This window comes from Pelodiscus sinensis, chromosome 12, assembly GCF_049634645.1.
Source record: "Pelodiscus sinensis isolate JC-2024 chromosome 12, ASM4963464v1, whole genome shotgun sequence".
In the NCBI taxonomy this organism is placed as follows: Eukaryota; Metazoa; Chordata; order Testudines; family Trionychidae; genus Pelodiscus; species Pelodiscus sinensis.
Genome location: NC_134722.1, coordinates 37,605,640 through 37,624,925, shown reverse-complemented (window position 1 = coordinate 37,624,925; position 19,286 = coordinate 37,605,640). Strand labels below are relative to the sequence as shown.

Genomic DNA, 19,286 nt, shown 5'->3' with positions numbered 1-19,286 from the left:
TCTGCCCCAGTCCTCTTCCCCCCACTCAACATACCCAAACCTTCTGTCCCCTTCTTGCAGCCGTACCCCCTCCTAGATCTGTTACCCCAGTCGCCTGCCCCAGATCACAGTCCCCTTCTACATTAGGTCACATTCCAAAAGCCTGCATTCTAGTCCCCTGCCCTACGTCACAACTGCTTCCTTCACCCAAACTTCCTCCCAGACTCCAGTCTCCCTCCTGCACCCCAGTCCCTTACCACAAGCTCCCCTCTACACCCAGCCACCATCCCAGACCCTGGATCTCCTCCATTAATATCATGAAAGAGTGTGGCCCTCGACTCCTTTCCAAATTCTTGGAGTGGCCCCCCGTAAAAAAATATTTCCCACCCTTGCTCTAGCTCATATAGACAAAGTGCAGAATTTTTTTCTTACCCCCCAACACCATTATCACCACAAACTGAACATAGCAGTGGGCATTAGAGTAGATTTTTGTCACTCATCTCCAATGGGATCGGTGGCTTCATGGTACTCCACTCAGCACCATCCCTTTCAACACCCCCACAATTTCCATAGTTTAACCACCCATGGCCATATCCACTGCAACAATTTCAACCTCAGTGGCCTCTCTTGTAGCCATGGCACCATATCATCCCCACTCCTCCCATTGCCACCGCTTATGAAATACACAAGCCTCTACACCAGTGCATACAGCTACACGATCTCCGGCTACCACAGTACATTCATCACCTTCTTATCCCCCTCCTTCAGTAATAACCCAGGCAGATCCAGCACATGATGATGAGAACTTACCTCAATCTGATTCAGAGAGCTCTTCACAGGTCCAGCAGTCTTCAGCTTCTCCAGACGAGGCAGTTTTTCAAGAATCATTTTTTCCACCAGCAGATGACCTGAAACAATTCCAATAATTATTCAAATGAGTGGCTCAGTCTCAGGGCATTCCACTACAAGTAGTACAAGAGAAACAATACAAACTACTCAAAATACTCCAGCTGGCTATATCTTCCAAGATCGCATTACCTATCAATGAGGCTACCATGGAGCCATCATATGTATTCTGGCAGATACCATCCTCTATCCCGCCCACCAACCAGACGCAGATATGCCCCATACTAAAGACCAACAGACTTGAACTATCACAGGCAACAGCAGAGGCCATATGACAACAGGCCCAAGCAACATCCCAATAGAAGGAGAGCTCAACACAACCAGTCCTCTAATACTCAACCCACTTCAAACAAACAGCAGATTTGAAATTTTGATCAGGGGTCTGAGTGACCACCCCAATGATCCAGTGTATCCCCAGACAACTTTCCATCACCATCTGAGATCCTTTTACCAACAATGGGCTTTTATTCCTATGGACAAATGGGTTATCAAAATCATCAAATGGGGCTACACAATCTCTTTTTTGTCTATACCCCCTACCCAACCTCCTTCCTCGTCCCTCTTCAGGAACCCCTCTCACGAGCCCCTGTTAGAAGCAGAGGTACAAAAGCTGCTCAGCCTAGGGGCAATAGAACCAGTTCCCACAGAATATCAGGAAAGAGGGTTCTATTCCAACTGTTTTACAACTACCTGTTTTCTTGGCAGTTAGAGGCCAATTTTAGATCTCAGAAAGCTCAACAAGATTGTCCACAACAGCAAATTCAGAATGGTGACCCTTACAACTATTATACCAGCACTGAACAAAGGGGACTGGTTCTTAGCCCTTTGACCTTCAAGATGCATATTTTTATATAACCATACATCCTGCCTACAGGAGTTCTCAGGTTCGTGGTAGGACAAGAACATTGCCAATATCGAGTCCTTCTTTTTAGTCTGTCCTCTTGAGTATTTTCTAAGACTTTAGCCATGGTCACAGACTTCCTCAGAAGGCAGAGCATCACTATTTTCCCCTACCATGACGACTGTCCAATCAAGGGCCCATATGTCAACAAACAATAACCATGACAAACACTACCAGAGATTGCTTCTCCCATCTGGGCCTCCTTATAAATATCCAGAAATCTACCCTACAGCCTACCCAAAAGATAGCCAAAGCCTACTTCCCACTGCAACAATTCCAAACATTATGGGTTTGTCTAAGCTAAATGGCTGCATTGACAGAGCCATGTAGATGAGTTTACTAGACATAGCAAAATGAAGCGTCAATTTAAATAATCTCGCTTCATTTACACATCGCGGTGGCCATTTTGATATAAATGACATCCCCCCTTGTTGGTTCAGCAACTACTTGATGAAGGAATTCATCAGCAGTCACGTCTAGGAAAATCTGAGCCCTATTATTATTACAGTACGGCTGTGTCTAGACTGGCAAGTTTTTCCGCAAAAGCAGCTGCTTCCCCTTTATCTATGGGACTAGCCACTCTTCTCTTCTTCCTTACCCTTCCATCTTCATTGTCCACCTGCTGTACCCCTTCTTCATTCTCCAACTCAACAAGATCTGCTCTGACCAGGTCGCAGTAATTCTGATAGCTCCCTACTGGCCAAGACAACCTTTGTTCCCTTACTTACATCACCTATCAATAAGTCAATCGATTCCATGAGTCCCCACTTGCTCTCCTAACACTGGGGCAAGACTTACCACCTGAACATCAAAACCCTGAAAATCACAGCATGGGTTCTCCATGATTCCAAAATGAAGAACTTACCTACTCAGAGAGAGTTAAGCAGGTCCTACTAAATAGTTGATGTTCCTCCACAAGATGCACCTACCAAAACAAATGGAAATGCTTTCAGGAGTTACCACCAAATACCTCTCCCATACCTATCAAATTAGAGTACTTGATGGATCTCAGTGATACAGGCCTCTCCATCTCTTTGCTATCACAGCTTTCCACGAACCAGTCAACAATCTCTCACGCTTTGCACACCCAATGACGAAGCACTTCTTAACAGGCTTGTGGAAAATGCGTCCAAATTTACGCCTGCCTGTACCACTTTGGGACCTAAATCTCATAGGGTATGTCTACACTGAATTCCTCTCTCAAGAGAGGAATGCAAATGCAGACGAATGAAATTGCAAATGAAGTGTGGATTTGAATTTCCTGTGCTTCGTTTGCATAATCGCATCCGGGAGCTATTTCAAAATACCCTATTTCGAAAAAAGAAACTCTGTCTAGCTGCAGTTATTTTGAAAGAAAAACCTTCTTTTGAAATTATCCTTAAACCACAAGGGAACAGCCATCTCAGAGCAATGCATTTCCAAGTGGATTGCAAGCTGCATATATATGGCTTACCAGCTTTGTGGAAAAGAGCCACCACAGATTATTAGGGCACGCTCCACACATGTGATGGGCACAGCAACTTCTTTCCTACATAATGTGCCTCTAGCGGACATTTGGAGAGCAGTGACTTGGTCTTCCCATCATACTTTTGCACAACATTATGCCCTACAGAAAGGACCCATACCTACCACCACTCTCGCAGATACAGTCCTTGCTTCTTCACATAAATGACTCCAACACCCACTGCTGTATGGCAGGTACTACTACTTAGTCACCTGAGTGGAGCACCCACAGGGACACCACTTGAAGGAGAAGAAGTTACTCACCCTGTGCAGTAACGTTGGTTCTTTGAGATGTGTGTCCCTGTGGGTGCTCCATTGCCCTTCCTTCCTCCCCTCTACTTGGAGTCCTTTATTGGATTTCCAGTAGAAAAAGGAGAGAGGGAGGCTCGCATCAGGTGCACGCCTAACAGACAAAATAGCACGAGACAGCGACTGTGCAGCGTGAGAAGGCACTGCTAGGCAAAATCTCCAATCATCTCTAACCAGAGAGGATGCACCGAGACCTGAGTGGAGCACCCACAGGGACACACATCTCTAAGAACCATCATTACTGTACAAGGTGAGTAACTTCTTCATCTTCTTACGTTATGGGCCCCCAACTACAATGTATTGACCCCATATCACCTGTTCTTGTAGGGCACATAGGAAGAGAAGCAGGAGCTGCTGACATTCTAGAGCACCTACCTCCCACAGTAACTAGGAAGCCTAGTTCGAACTACCTACTTCGTGCCCCGTGTAGCCGTGCTGCACAGGGTTCGAACCAGCGGGGTTTTAAAAATGGTGGCTCCGCGCTTATGCAAATGAAGCCTGGGAAATTCAAATCTCGGGCTTCATTTGCAAGTGCGGTATGCCTACATTACCCTCCTAGTTCGAACTAGGAGGGTAGTGTAGACATACCCCCTCACTTGTCCCTGGTATGGGGAAAGCCAACCAGCATGCTGACTCCACTTGAGCAGAAGCCAAGAGCAAGATGAAACTGCCATTCAGGCACATAAGCCCCAAATAAAGAGCCACTTCCATCAGAGTTCACAGCGTTATCGTGGGGTTGCCGCAGTATTCTAGCTCTGGTCAAAAGTCCCCAATGGAAATCCTATGCTCCTGCTGCAGTGGTAACCCCAACTATACCCTGGTCTTCTTCCATGTCATCTCTGCCCCAACATCATGTGACTGCTGATCTTTGGTGCAAAAGACCTGACTTAGAGCAGGCTGATTCGCTGGGGTGCTGGCAAGGGGGGTGGAGGGATGCAGGAGCCAGTGCTAGAGGGAGCTGGCTTAAAAGCTGGGGGGTGGCAAGAGAGGCAGAGGCATAGCAGGGTAGGTCTAGACTCAGCAGCCCTGACTTGCTACTGCTCTAGGACCTACCCCCACTTCAGTTTAAACATAGGAGGAGCCAGGATGCCTACACCCAGCAGAACCCCTTATTGGCTAGTCACATACTCAGTACAATTGTGTACACAATACAACCCTTTAAACTGCAGAGCCGCAGCGGAACTCCTTATCAACTAATCATGTACTCAATGCAAACTGTATGGAGTACACTATTAGTCAGTTACCCACTTCTTAACATCCTCAATTCATAATTCATTTGGTGACTGACTCCAGGCATACACTAGGAATTTATATTCTTGAAAAACCCAAATCCAAATCCCATTCTTAAAACTTAGTAGTACTTTCTAGATGCCACTCACTAAAATGATCAGAAAGTTTTATAGGCTGCAGATCCACCAACAATAAAAACTGCTTAATCAAATTTGCCTTAATTTAATGATTAGTTTATTTAATATTATCATTAGTTTATGCTATGCCCATTTAAGACTGATATCTGATTAGGTGAAAATTCAGCTCTTTTCCATCAGAAAACCTGGATATTTCTGCTTTCCTTAATCTCTGTGTGAAGCAGAAGTGAAAGTAACTGTGTGCGCCCTGGTGCACAGCTCCGGCAAGAGCTGTCTGAGCTAAAGCAAAAGCCATCAGGGAGCTATTTAAAGAGCTGGCAGGGACCTGGGTTGCAATAAGACAGTGCCTGTAAGAAATTTTAAGTTACTTGCACTGCTAGTGTGAAGTTCATGTTCTATATATGGTGGGGAAGTAGGGTATCAAAACTGAGAATCGTCACATGGATAGGAGAGCAGAAGTTTGCCTTTGGATTGTAATTGTCTATCCTTTCATTTTCTGTAATAACTGATTATTTTCAGTTATCTTGTCTACCTTTATAGCAAGCATGTCATCCAAAGATTGAAATCATTTCTGAAGTGAGTGATGACAAGAACTCTGCATCAAAAGAAAACAAAGTCTCATCTTGGAATTCAATAACAGAAGAGATCCCAACAGCCATATTTTCAAATATATGTAAGATACCTGAAGATTGTCAAAGGGAAACCACAAGACACCTTGTAGAAGGCTTAGCAGAGCATTGGAGTCTAGAGAAAGACTTAGAGGCCAAAGTTAAACAAGTCAACCCTCTGAAACCATTGATACAAGAGATTATTGCTGAACCAATAGATGATATACTGACACCAGCAGCCTACAGTAATGTGGATGATCTAGCCCCAAAAGAAGTAGACAGCCAAGATGGTCACATTATACCCTCCAGTCCTGGTAAGATTATTCTAATAGAATTTTAAAGAAAGAAAAAAAGATTAACAAGAGGGAAATGGGAGAAAGATGGTGGCTGTTTGAAAAAAGAAGATTCTCCCATTATCACTGATCCCAAGATAGTTAGGACTGGGAGGAAGAAGGAACTGAGGAAATCTCCTAGTGCTCTCTTCTTCCCATTTTGTGTCTCACTGAGACCCTAATAGGATTAATGCAGAACTGGATGCAGAGACTTTACGGGCTGCAGCTCAGAGCCCTGAGCCAAGGGAGACCCTGCAAAAAGATCTCCCAGCCACTGTAAGTCCAGTGGTACAGCACAGGGCTCAGACAAGCTGCCAGCATGCTGTGGCCCCACACCACTCCCAGAAGTCTGCTGCTGGCATGTCTCTGTGGCCCTGATAGGTGGGAGGGAGAGATGGCTCCTCATGCTGACATTCCTTGAACGTTGACTCTGGCTATCAAGGAAGCTCCATGTGCTGGCCTCACCTGCAGGCACTGCCTCTGCAGCTCCCATTAGTTGGGGTTCCCGGCCAGTGGGAGCAGCCCAGATCCAGCCCACAAATACCCTGCACAAAATCTCCTCCCCAACCAGCAGTGCATGGAGCTTAGAGTCAATTGCCAGGATTGACTCTAAGTACCACGCACGCCTTGCAGAGTGGGGGCAGGGAGTGACAGACTTTGCATGCTCCCCTGACCCAGAGGCCAATCAGGTGTTCAGAACAGCTGGCGGTTCTCTCAGGAGGGGCAGGGCAAAGATTTCATTCACTTCCCCCACCCTTAGGCCTAACAGGGTCTATGGGCAGGGAAGCGCATAGGTGTCCTGGCCCCCCCTTTCCATCCAAGGCCTTTCTGAAAATTTAAAAAATTTCTGAAATGGCCCCCCAGCTAAAATTATTACCCACCCTTGCTGTAAGCTGTGCATTTGTGCGGCAGCCCAGGACAAATCAAATGCCACCCAACTGATTAGCAGGGAGCCCACATCTAGATTTTGTATTTCTATTGGTGGTGCACATAAACATTTATTCAACACGTGGATGGAAAAGATTAGCTGGAACATTGCCCCATCCCTTCACCTGAACCCCCTCCAGCAGCCTAAGCCCCTCTCCCTAGCTCCACCCCAGAGCCCAAACCTTTAGTCAGAGTCCTCATCTCCTCCTGCACCCCAACCCTCTGCCCAGCTCGGAGCCTCCTTCTGCATGCTGAACCCTTCATTTTTGGCCCCAACCCAGAGCCTAGAGGAAGCCCCAAGCCTCCACCTCCCACTATGGGATCGTAGGAAAGAGACTTTTATACAGGGACCCCACAAAATCTAATAGCCCCAGGCACACTGGAGAGTTAATCCAGCCCTGCTTACAGGTTGAGACATAAAAAATTATTCTGTGATTATTTCCATACAAATGTTCTTAGTCAGTTTTAATAGTTGGGATTTGTTTCTTTTTCCAGTACTGAAGATGATTAATCACAATTTCTCTTACCTTAATCCTTTAACAGAGAATAGCACTGAGGATAAAAAGGTGCAGGACCTGGCAGAGAATGGAGGATCCTCTCATGAACCACAAGATGACAACAAAGACACTGAGTATGGATTAGATTAAGTGATGAATAAAAATGAACTAAATGTGGAATATACCATCTTACCCACTATTTGTGATTACTCCCAAAATACCCAGAATAGCTATGTAAAACACCTGAAATTACACTTCTTGAGACGTCATTCATAAAATGACTGCCTTAATATATGAACTATGTGGTCTATCATGAAGCCAGCCAATCATGGCTAACATAACAGTATAGCTCCTAGAAACACTATATTAAAGTGCAACGTTTCTGTGAATGATGCCACACAAAACTGTGCCACATTGAACGTTGACTCATGGATATCTGGTTCCACCCCCAGAAAGGGTGGGGCTTCAGGTGGAAGGGATGGTTTTCTCTAGGTGCCACATGCCTCTGGCAGGAGAAGGAGAATGTGCACTCCCCAGTCCAATCAAAGCCTGAAGTGGGGTAGCACATGAAGTCTCCCCCCTCACCCACCTCTGCCCTGCCAGGGGAGTGTGATGCCTAGAGGGAACCACCAGCAGTTTTGAAAAGCTGGTGGTTCCCTCTAACCACCTTGCACACCTAAGGTGGGAGGAGATTTTGTGTACTCTCCTGCCCCGAGGCTAATCGAGACCCAGGAGCAGGGAAGAGTGCAAAACCATTCGCTGTTTAAAATAGCTGGTGACTACCTCTAGGCACCATGTGCCCCTGGCAGGGAAGGAGCCACCAGTTGCTTTGAACAGCGAATGCCTTCACACACTCCCCCGCCCCCAGGTCTCAATTGTCCTGGGGATGGGGGTGTGGCAGGGCAGCAGCAGGCCAGATCAAATGGTTTGGTGGGTCAGATCCAGCATGCGGGCCGTATCTTGCCCACCCCTGGTTTAAAGGTTTACTTGAGATTTCACATCTTTCTAAAAATAAGAAAGTTAAATGTTTATAACTCAGTACTTCATTTATTTCTGTAGCTTTAACCTAATGTGTTACACTTATTTTTATTTGGTCTAAGAAATCCTGTTATTAAGGTGATGCATTGTAAAGTTGTACAATTTCCATGTATGTATATTCCAGCAAATACTTTACCAAACATACTCACTGAAAATAAAGTTGGTTCACTTCTCATTAAGGTATGTTAATACTGTGAGCTAGTATATTCATAATGATATGCAAAAAGTGTGAAGAAATGCTATGTTCATGCATGCAAATTACGGGTGTACATTTCTGCATACAGAGATAGGGCCATTTGTATCTAACTTCTCAAAGAACTGTGATGAAGATGCATTCCCCACCCCTCACACGTTTATACATGGAACAGGTCTCAGTCCCGAGAGTTAAGACTTTCAGTTTAATTTAAAAATATTAAAACATTAAAATATTTCTTCTTTGGGTGATGTCCCCGTGGGTGCTCCACTGTAGGTGATGGGTCTTCCCCAGAGCCACAGATCAGAGACTTTTTCATAGCAGTTAGCAGTCGGGCCGCTCGTGCACAGTGAGCCTCTCGTTCTGGGGGCAATTTGACAGTTGAGCGCAGCCAGGCCCTCTCCCCTCAGTTCCTCTTCTACTGTCCTCCCTTGCAGACAGAGTTTTCCTGCCGCCTCAGGCACTTGTCTCCTCACAGTAATATCTTACTTTCTTGAGAACTTTTTTACCTCAGTCAATTACAGATCATTGTGTTATTTTATTACCACTTCAAAGGGAGAGGCTAAACAGCTGGGGAGAACATGCTGTTCCCTCAGCGCTAGCCACTTCAGCCACAGTGGCTTCTCTCTGCCCCAGCTGCTTTCACTTAAAAAAAAAAAAGAAAATATCTCAAAACCCTCTACCTACGAGAGTGCTGACAGCTGAACTAAGAGCCCCCTCAACCCCAACTGCCAACAGCTCTACAATGCAGGGGTTTAAGAAATGTAGAAGCTGCAGTGAACTCATTCCAGCTTTGGATGGGCATAGCTTCTGTATCGGATGTCTGGGGGATTCACACATCCCACAAAAATGCAAGCACTGTAAAAACCTGTCTGCCAGAGCAAGGAGGGACCAGGAGGTTAGGCTCCACATGTCCCTCATGGAGAAGGTGCTACAGCCTCCCGTAGAAAGTGCACAGGAGCAATGTGTACAAAACCCCAAGCACAGATCTGCATAACCTCAAGAACATCAGAGTAACAGGGTCTCTCTAGCCAGTTCCTTGCCACCTGATCCATCCCCCAGAATAACCAGGGGAGACGTGCCAACTGCCTCCAGCTCTGTGATGCTGAGGTCTGCCTTGGAATCACCCACCCCGACACCGAGCAGTGATATTGGGATCACTCTCCGCACTGGGGAAAGCGCCCAGGCAAACACCAGCGCCGAAGCAGGCTCCTCCACGTGCGGCACTGGCTAAGGAAGAGGAACTGCTAGTAAAGCAGTTCTGCAAAGGCTCGGCGCCGCCACTCAGCACAGCGACTTCTCCAGCACCTTCCCCACTACAGGCTCTCAACCTGCAGACAAGCGAGACGGGCTTTTAAAGAAACTCAGACTGCAGAGCACTCAGGGGGATAAATAGTGCTCAGAGACGTCCCTTCCCACTCCTGTCAAGGGAGCAGTCTCCGGCACCGTACCCTCCCTATTCACCACCACAATATGGGTGCTCAAGCTAGATAGATTACGATCAGAGGAGTGCATTCTTCTCTCAGCATTCATCTCCTATCCCATCTCTGCAGGGGCACTGCCATGCAGCTGCTGCTGCAGAGGCACTGGAAGGCACGAGGTGTACTCTTTGTTGAAAGTTCAAACGTGGTAACCCTAACATACAGTCTTCAAACAGCAAAAAATTATGCAACAAAAAAGGAAGTGTGAGTATGGGTGAAGCTATCTCTGGCTTACAAACTCTCCAGCCATTCCCACACAAAATACATGTATCAGTTCATTCTACATACTAGTCCCTGCATTCTAACCTTTGTAACACTGTACACAACAGCGTTGCCAGCACATGTATTGCCATAGCTGATGTTTTTCTTAAAGCTTCAGCATCTGGAGTCCTGTGGATATTTGAAAATTTTCCATTTGTTAAAGCAAATAAGTACCTAGTGCTCATGACTGCAGGCAAGAACAGCTGCCTTAGCCCCTTGAATCTGCAGGATGAAAAGAAAAGTAAGTTTCTGACTGTTTCTGAAAAGGAGAGACGCAGATGCTAACTCCTGTCTGCACAGAGTGGCAGTACTTCCTGGAAGGCCATTTCCTACAGGAAATGAAGTAGAGGCGCTTGCACCAGGTTAAGGCCACCAGCTACTGGAATGGAGGAATAGAAAAAATACTATAGTAAAGGTAGATTCTACTATATAAAAAGAAACCTTGACAATAACTTTACTATATGAAGCCTCAGCAGATTGTACAGTAATAGAACTTCATACACCCAATACTGAACTGCCCAGAGACTGCGCTGGCTGTTTACCGAACTCTCACAATTCAGACCTGCACCCCCTGTAGTCCCAGCCCTTGCCCTGAGCCCTTCCTCATACCCCCAACCTTGACTCCTGCACCCCCCACATATCCCCAGCCCCTGCTCCTCACCCCCAAGCTCCTGCTCTAACTCCTAGCTCCCCACATGCCTCCTTCCCTGAGGCTACATCTACACTGACAGCTTCTTGTTCTTGTGCAAAAACTCTTCCAGAAGAGACCATCTACACTGCCATGTGCTTTTGCGCAAGAGCATCCATGCCAGTGCAGATGCTCTCTTGCGCAAGAAAGCTCTAATGGCCATTTTAACCATAGGACTTTCTTGCACAAGAAATTCATGTTGCCTGTCTACACTGGCCTCTTGCGCAAGAACAGTCGTGCAAAAGGGCTTATTCCAGAGTGGGAGCATCAGCGTTCTGGCACAAGAAGCCCTGATTTCATACATTAGAATGTCAGTTTACTTGCTCAAGAACATGCAGCCAGTGTAGACAGGCAGCAAATTTTTGCGCAAGAGCATCCGCTTTTGCACAAGATCGCACCAGTGTAGACACAGGCTGAGCCTCCCCCGCCCCCCCCCTCACACACTCCACCTCACACTTACTTTTCTTATAGGTATTGTTGTATTGCACCCCCCATCTCCCTGCCCTGAGCCCCCAGGGGTTGCAACACAACAGTGCCTGTAACTTGAGTTACTTTCACCCCTGGAACAGTTGCTCATAGGATACACAGGTGTCAGCCGACAGTCAGGGCAGTGTGTGTGTGTGTATGTTTCCGAGAAAAGGTTTAACGTCCGTGCCTTTACTGCTAGGACCGGGGTCCCATCGCAGAGGGTGGCCAACAGGCCAACAGACGCCCCGTTATATAGGAAGAGCTTATTACATCTTAGATTTCAGCTGCTAGAATTTCATAATTCCTTCGCAGCGGGCAGCCTTGAGGAAAGACTGAAAGATGCCCCAGTGGATCCTGTCACCTGGGAGTGACACAGATCCAAACGCCCAAGTTCTTCCTATAACTGTCCCTTTAGACCGGCTGAAGTTCTTTTAAATTGTGCTTGGTTCTGATACAGCAACTGAAGGAGTCAGGTTAAAGCTTAAACAGTTACAGGTTTATTGAGGAAGCTTATAAATCATATGGTTGCAATGGCTATTGTTCTATGTCTTAACTATTAGCGAAATATAGGTCTTAAAAATGGTTACAAAGAAGATAAAGATAGAAAAAAAATAGAAATAATGGTACCAAGTAACAGCTTACTCTTTCTATGTGTACACTTAAGACAGAGGACCACATCCAGGTACCATTTTTACCCCCTTCTGTGCCTCTCGACTCCAGCATGTCAGGCCAGGGCCGGTCCCTCAATTCCTAGGAAAGACGAAAATACGAGGTGGGCGTCCCCATAGATCCTCGGGAGGTCAAACACCTAACCCGACCAGCAGGTAGAGGGTAGAATGACACTCAAAGTGAGTGTATGCTGGGCCCATCTTTTATACTCATGGGGTCACGTATTTCTCTTTCTTATCTGTAATGCCAATTGATGCTGGTCTGTCTGCTGTGAGACCAGTTCTTACAAGGGAGTTGTGAACTTAATTTACACTTGTAAGAGAGATTTGAGATGATTAAATTTTGAAGTACTGGACATTGTTTTCTCAGTGGGAAATTCCTCTCAGGGACTGTGTGTGTGTTCGAATCAACATAGGTGCCAGCCGGTGGCAGTCTCACATATCCTGATCTCTCCTCATATCTATGTTTCAGCTTCTCAGGATCAGATGAGCCAGCATAGACTATGCTGATTTTATTGCTCCATCTCTGTCCTGTATGCTTCAGGAAGGCAAATAAGATGGATGATATGGAGGCAGGCTGTCTGGCCACAACAGGTGTACAAGTGGTCCTGGCAAGATGTTATTAGAATCAACTGGAAGAAGCCAGGTGATTCCTAAGGGCTGAAAATGGGGAAGCTACAGAAAGGAAGTTCGTGCCTGGGGCAGGCCGTGGAACAGGAAGGAAAGATGCTTGAGCAAAGGCTGGTGAGGCTTGTCTGCACGTGAAACACTGCAACATTTAATGCCAAGCCCGGAGTCTGTTGAGGCCCTTTCTTCAGGGATGTCAACCTTCAGAAACAGAACTCACACAGCAATACAACCATAGCACCCATGCAGCTCTGCCATGGAAGTGCTTCAGTGAAGCTACTTGCAGGAGGGTTTCTCCTCTTGGTGTAAGCAGTCCTGTTCTGGAGAGACAGCTGGTCAGCAGGTGAATTCTACCATCCATCTATCACTGTTTACATCAGGGGTGGGCAATAATTTTTGCCCGGGAGCCACTTCAAAAATTTTTGAAGTAGCCCCGGGACACATCAGAAGGGGTGGGGCCAAAACAAGAAGGGACTGGGCTACCCCACCCCCAGACCATGATTGGTCTGGGGATGGGGGAGCCCCTTTGCCCCCCTTCCAACTAGGCACCCATGCCCTGGAAGAAGCTTGGCATGCTCCCTTCGCCCCCAGGCTCTAATTGGCCTGGGGGCGGGGAGCAGCAGGGCCTCCGTGGGCTGGATCCAGCCCATGGAGGCCCTTTTCCCCACCCCTGGTCTACACTGAGGGTTAGGTCAGTTTGTATCAAACACACTGTGGATTTTTCACACTCTTGCCCAATGTAGTTACATCAGTCTAATTTCCTAGTGTAGACCTGGCTAGTCCTTCAGAATCTAACAACTAACGATTTATTAATAAAAGGAAAGAAGAAAAGGACGAGACATAACATTGTTAAAGGAATCACATTACATAAACCAACTGTGAAGGTCTTGGTGTAGACTTACAGCAGAGATGGAATAATCTGCTGTTTTAGATTACGTCTCTGGAATACATTCTCTGTTAGGAAGAATCAACAGTTCTTACAGGCTTCAGTTCATAGCAGAAATCCATCGGTGATTAGCTGGATTGAAGACAAAATGGAGGCACCTCTAGAGCCCTCTTTATGTGAAGGGACTCCCATTAGTCTTGTTGTATAGAAGTATATCCCAAGACGGAGTTCATCATATAAGCCAATAGCCTAGCCATGCATGACTCAGTCCCTTTTAGGCAGCAGCCATCACTTACATATTGTTCTGGATGGTCCCAGAAAAGCTTATCCGATATAGATTGGCAAGATAGAGGCCTCTGGCAGGTCCTACACAGATATCCACATGTTCAACTGAGTTTCATGAATGCTTCTCCTAGCCACTCAAGAACCAAGAGTGACTCCAGTCAGTTCTCCCTACTGCCCAACCTCATACCCCAGAACTGTACCAGTCTGCCCTGCACAGAAACCTGACCAGTGTAAGCCCACCTTTCTCTTGGTGCAGAGGACACACACTAGCCTTTGTAAATGGAGCTGAGATTTCCAGGCTCTTCAATCAAAACACAATGTTTTAGGTAAAATATAGAACATTTATTAAACTGCAGAAAGATTTTACGTGGGTATAAGCAGCAAGAATAGAGATCAAAGTGGGTTGCCTCAAAATAATTTTGCAGTCTAAGTTTTATAAATTAAACAAGATCTGAATCAAGCCTTGTCTTGCCCAATAGATGGTACAAATTATAGATTTGCAAAAAGCACAGACTGGGACACCCTCCCTGGTTCAAAGTCTGTGTCCTCCAGACATGTCTTCCAGGTGTTGGGTTGGGAGGTGGGGGAGAAGAGAAACCAAGTCGTGATGTCACTTCCCCTTCTTTTATGGCTTCTTTCAGCTTGTTGGAAGATCTTTTGCTCTGAAATAGATCTCCATAGCATACATTCTGCCTCTGAGATGGTTGCCGGGCAAGTGAATTCCCTTCAATGGGCCATCAGTCTGACTAGCTACTCCTTTTACCTGAAAGGCTGGTTGTAAGTGTTCCCAACCTCACAACATGTTTCAGTAACACACACACAGCAAAACTTCAGAACCTTGCACAAATGATAGTACATACAATCCAACAGGATATTAACTATTCAACAGATTAAGACTGTTAAAATAGTACTTGACAAGGCTTACTTTGTACAAAACATGATTATATGGCAATGGAGAATATGGGTACAGAGTGACACCCACCCACCCATAGGGAAGAGATGAATAGAAGCAACAGAGAAATTGATGCATGAGCTTCACATCTGGATTACGCTGCAAGCAGCCAGTCATTAAGATAAGGGAAGATGAGGACACCTTGATGCCAGAGGTTGCTGCTAAGAAAGGAAACAAGTGTTTGATCAACGGGAGGAAATTTTTACACATTGGTGAAGGAAACCAGATTAGGATGCTTGCCATTGTGGAATGGTCAGTTCCTATCACACGTGACCTTAAATTTCCCCCCACTTCCCTCCCGGTCACAGCAAGAGAGGTAGATCCAAGTAATTAAAAAACGAATACAGCCCAAATCAACAGTCCTGCCCAAGCTTACAGTGTAATGTAGTTCTAGTGTTACTGTTTAGTATATGCTCTTGGAAGAGCATCAGAAAGGGGCATTTGCATATTGAGATACGGCTGCTTAATTTATTTTTGCCTTAGAATTAGAAGCATCACTTCTATTTGGAATCTCCATCCTCACTCCCCCAAAATCTTTTCTGCTTGGATTTGACCAACCACCATCCAGCAGCCCAAATGGAGACTCCCTCCTGCTGTGCTGATTTCCAGCCAATGGGAGCTGCCTGGGCTGTGATTGTGGCTCAGGCAGCACACAGAACTCCTCCCCTCCCTCAATGGGGGTCTCATGGCACATGGAGATGCACACAGTACCACAGCCAGCCACTTTAAGAGGCCTGTGAGGGTGTGGAGGGCAGGGAGCCCACTCTCCTGGCCAGACCCTGTACCTGACAGCCCTTCTTTCCCTCCGCACCCCCACTCCTGCACCCATACTCGCTCCAAGACCCTGGATCCCAATCTCCTGCCCCAAGTCACAAACTCCTCCTGCCCTATATCACAACCCAAACCCCTGCACATCCTCCTGTACTGCTGCCCCAGAACATAACTCCCTCCTAGACCCTGCACCCCTTCTACATCTCTCTTTGAGGTCAGAATCCTCTCCTGCACCCATATGCCCTCCCAGACCCTGCACTACTTCTTGCAGCAATCCATCCCTTGTTGCCTATTCTCTTCTTCCAGTAAACAAGCTAGGCTACGTCTGGACTACAAGCCTCTTTCAAAAAAGAGCGTCCAGACTACAACCAGTACTTTCGAAAAAGTGAGCCCCTTTCTTTCTTTCTTTTTTTTTTTTTTTTTTTTTTTTTTTTGAAAGAGAGCACCCAGGCAGTCTGGATGCTCTTTTTCAAAAAAGCACAGTTTGCATTACATAGCGCCTTTTCAAAAAAACTGCCGCATTCTTTCGATTTACTTTTGAAAGAACATGGCAGCAGTCTAGATGCAGGGGAAGTTTTTTCAAAAAAAGGCCACTTTTTCCGAAAGAAGCCTGTAGTCTAGACACACCCCTAAGGACGCTTCGGACCAGGTTTTTCCATTACCGCCCATCCTATCTAACAGCCATTGATGGAACTGTCCTCTATGACCCTAGTTATTTTTTGAACTTTGGTGTAGTTTTGGCCTTTACAACATCCACTGCCCATGAATTCCACATGTCTGATGCATGCTGTATAAAGAAGTACTTTTGATTTAAATCTGATGCCTATTAATTTAATTGGGTGACTCCTTGTTCTTGGAAGATGTGAAGGATGTAAATATCATTTCCTTATTCACTTTCTCCACATCAGTCATGGTTTTATAGGCCTCTTTCATACCCCTCAGTCATCTCATTCTGAAACTGACAAGACCCAATCTATTTAATCTCTCCTCATATGGAAGATGTTCCACAATCCTCATAATTGTTGTTGCTCTTCTCTGTATCCTTTCCAATTCTAGTATCTTTTTGAGATGGGGTGACCAGACCTGCTCACACTATCCACAACATGGGCATACGGTGGATGTATGTACAGGCATGATGTTACTTTGTCATACCAACTATCTCTTTCCTCATAGTTCCCAGCATTGTTAGGTTTTTAACTGCTGCTGCATACTGATGTTTGAAAGAACGATCTACAGCGATTCCAAGGGATCCAATTTAGATCCCTTCATTTTGTATGTATATTGGGATTTTGTCTTCCAGTGTGCATTACTTTACATTTATCAACATTACATTTCATCTGACATTTTGTTGCCCAGTCACCCAATTTTTAGAGCCCTTTGTAACTCTTCACAATCAGCTTTGGCCTTATCTATCTTGAATTACTGTGTAGTTCGCAAATTTTATTACTTCAATGTTTACCACCTTTTCCAGGCCCTTTATGAATATGTTGAACAACACTGGGCATAGTTCAAAACCCCTGAGGACACCACTGTTTTAAACTCTTGCCATTCTGGTAACTGACAATTTATTTCTGTCATTTATTTCCTGTCTTTTTAAACTGCTACTGAACCAAGAAAGGATCTTCCCTTATAAACCATGCTTATAACTTGCCTTGCTTAAAAACATTTGTTTAGGGACCTTGTCAAAGGCTTCTGAAAATCTAATTACACTATGTCCACTAGATTGCCCCTGTCCACATGTTTGTTGACCCCCTTAAAGAATTCTAATAGATTGATCAGACATGATTTCCCCTTACAAAAGCTCTGCTGACTCTTTCCCAATAAATGGTGTTCATCTGTGTCTGATAATTTTGTTCTTTAATACAGTTTCAACCAATTTCCCTGGTACTGAAGTCAGATTTAACAGCTTGTAATTTCCTGGATCATCTCTGGAGCCTTTTTAAAAATAACTGGAGTCACATAAGCTACCCTCTGAAACAGAAGCAGATTTATATGATCGGTTACATGCCACAGTTAGTGGTTCTGCAATTTTATATTTGTGGTCCTTCAGAACTCTGGGGTGAGTGCCATCTGGTCCTGGTGACATACTACTTTATCAGTTTATTCCAAATCTCAAGAGGGGTAGCCATGTTATTCTGTAACTTTAAAAGCAACAAGTGGTTCTGTGGCACCTTAGAGACTAACCAAAATACCAAAAAATCATAAGTTTTTATGTGCAAAGCCCACTTTGTCAGATGAACTGGGGTGGAAATAACAGAAACCAAGAGATATATAACAGCAGCAGAAGTACTTTAATGACACCTCAATCTGGAACAGGTCTCCCATGTGGGAATCTCCTCACATCTTCAGCAGTGAAGACTGATGCAAAGAATTCATTTACCTTCTCCACAATGGCCTCATCTTCCCTTGAGTGCTTTTTCAGCACCTTGATCATCCTGGGACACTCAATTGTTTGAAAGACTTCCTGCTTCTGATGTACTTAAATATTTTTATGTTAATTTTAAGTCTTTTGCTAATTGCTCTTCCAATTTTTTATTGGCCTGCCTAGATGTGCCAGAGTTTATCCACTTTTGTATTTTCCTTAATAGGATTTGACTTAGGGATGTGAAAGATAACAAGAAAGGTTTCTACAGGCATGTTAGCAAGAAGGAGGTGATCAGAGAAGGTGTGGGGCCCTACTGGATGAGGGCAGTAACCTAGTGACAGATGATGTGGGGAAAGCTTAAGTATTCAATGCTTTCTTTGCCTCTGTCTTCATAGACGTGGTCAGTTCCCAGACTAATGCGCTAAGTTACACAATATGGGACGAAGGTAGACAGCCCTTGATGGGGAAAAACAGGTTAGGAACTATTTAGAAAAGCTAAATGTACATAAATCCATGGGTCTGGACTTAATACATCCGAGGGTACTGAGGGAGTTGGTCAAGTGTCCAATTTAAGCATGCGGAATGGCCCTTAACAAAGATGCTAATTATCTTACCTATTACAAAGATAGCTTCCCCAATTATCACCCCTAATATCATTATCTCATAGACACTAAGCTCCCCCCTCGCCCCTCCCTCTGTTCTAAAGTCTGATTTGTCAATTTTATGGGTGTTCACTTTTTTTGATTGTATCCCTTTGGTATATATGGTCATGCCAATTTTCTTCCACAATTTGATCTGAAGAAGTGGGTCTGGCCCACAAAAGCTCATCACCTAATAAACCATCCTGTTAGTTTTTAAAGTGCTGCATAGTCCTGTCTCTTGTTTCAGCAAGACCAGACTAACATGGCTACATCTCTATTTCCATATCTTTCAGTTTTTAAAGGATGGCTTTTTGCCACTAACTGCTTATTCTAATTTGTTTTTTAGCCATGGTGGTACTTTTTTTGGTTCCCTTACTACTTTTTAATTTGGGGTATATATTTAATTTGAGTATCTTTTTTTTTTTTTTTTTTTTTTAAAGTTTCCATGCAGCTTTCATTTTTGGTACTATACTTTTTAATTTCCATTTAGTCAGCTTCTTCATTTTTGTATAGTTCCTCTTTATGAAATTCAAGGCTACTGTGGTAGGCTTTTTTGATCGCTTCTTCCTCACTCTCCCCAAATAATGTTAAGTTTAATTATAGCATGGTCGCTATTACCAAGCAGTTTAACTA

The 19,286-nt window shown here is 45.0% G+C and overlaps 1 protein-coding gene across 4 annotated transcripts in view; it reads left to right on the top strand.

The window, feature by feature from the left end:
* Window positions 1-8,546, top strand: part of DNAAF1 (dynein axonemal assembly factor 1) — a 104,350-nt gene extending 95,804 nt beyond the window's left edge. For all 4 annotated transcript variants that reach the window (XM_075940326.1, XM_075940327.1, XM_075940325.1 and 1 more), the window contains 2 exons: window positions 5,506-5,887; window positions 7,376-8,546. In XM_075940326.1, the coding sequence (XP_075796441.1) occupies window positions 5,506-5,887; window positions 7,376-7,479 (486 nt within the window). In that variant the 3' untranslated portion in view covers window positions 7,480-8,546. The remainder of the gene's footprint in view (window positions 1-5,505; window positions 5,888-7,375) is intronic.
* The last annotated feature ends 10,740 nt before the right edge of the window (window positions 8,547-19,286 follow it).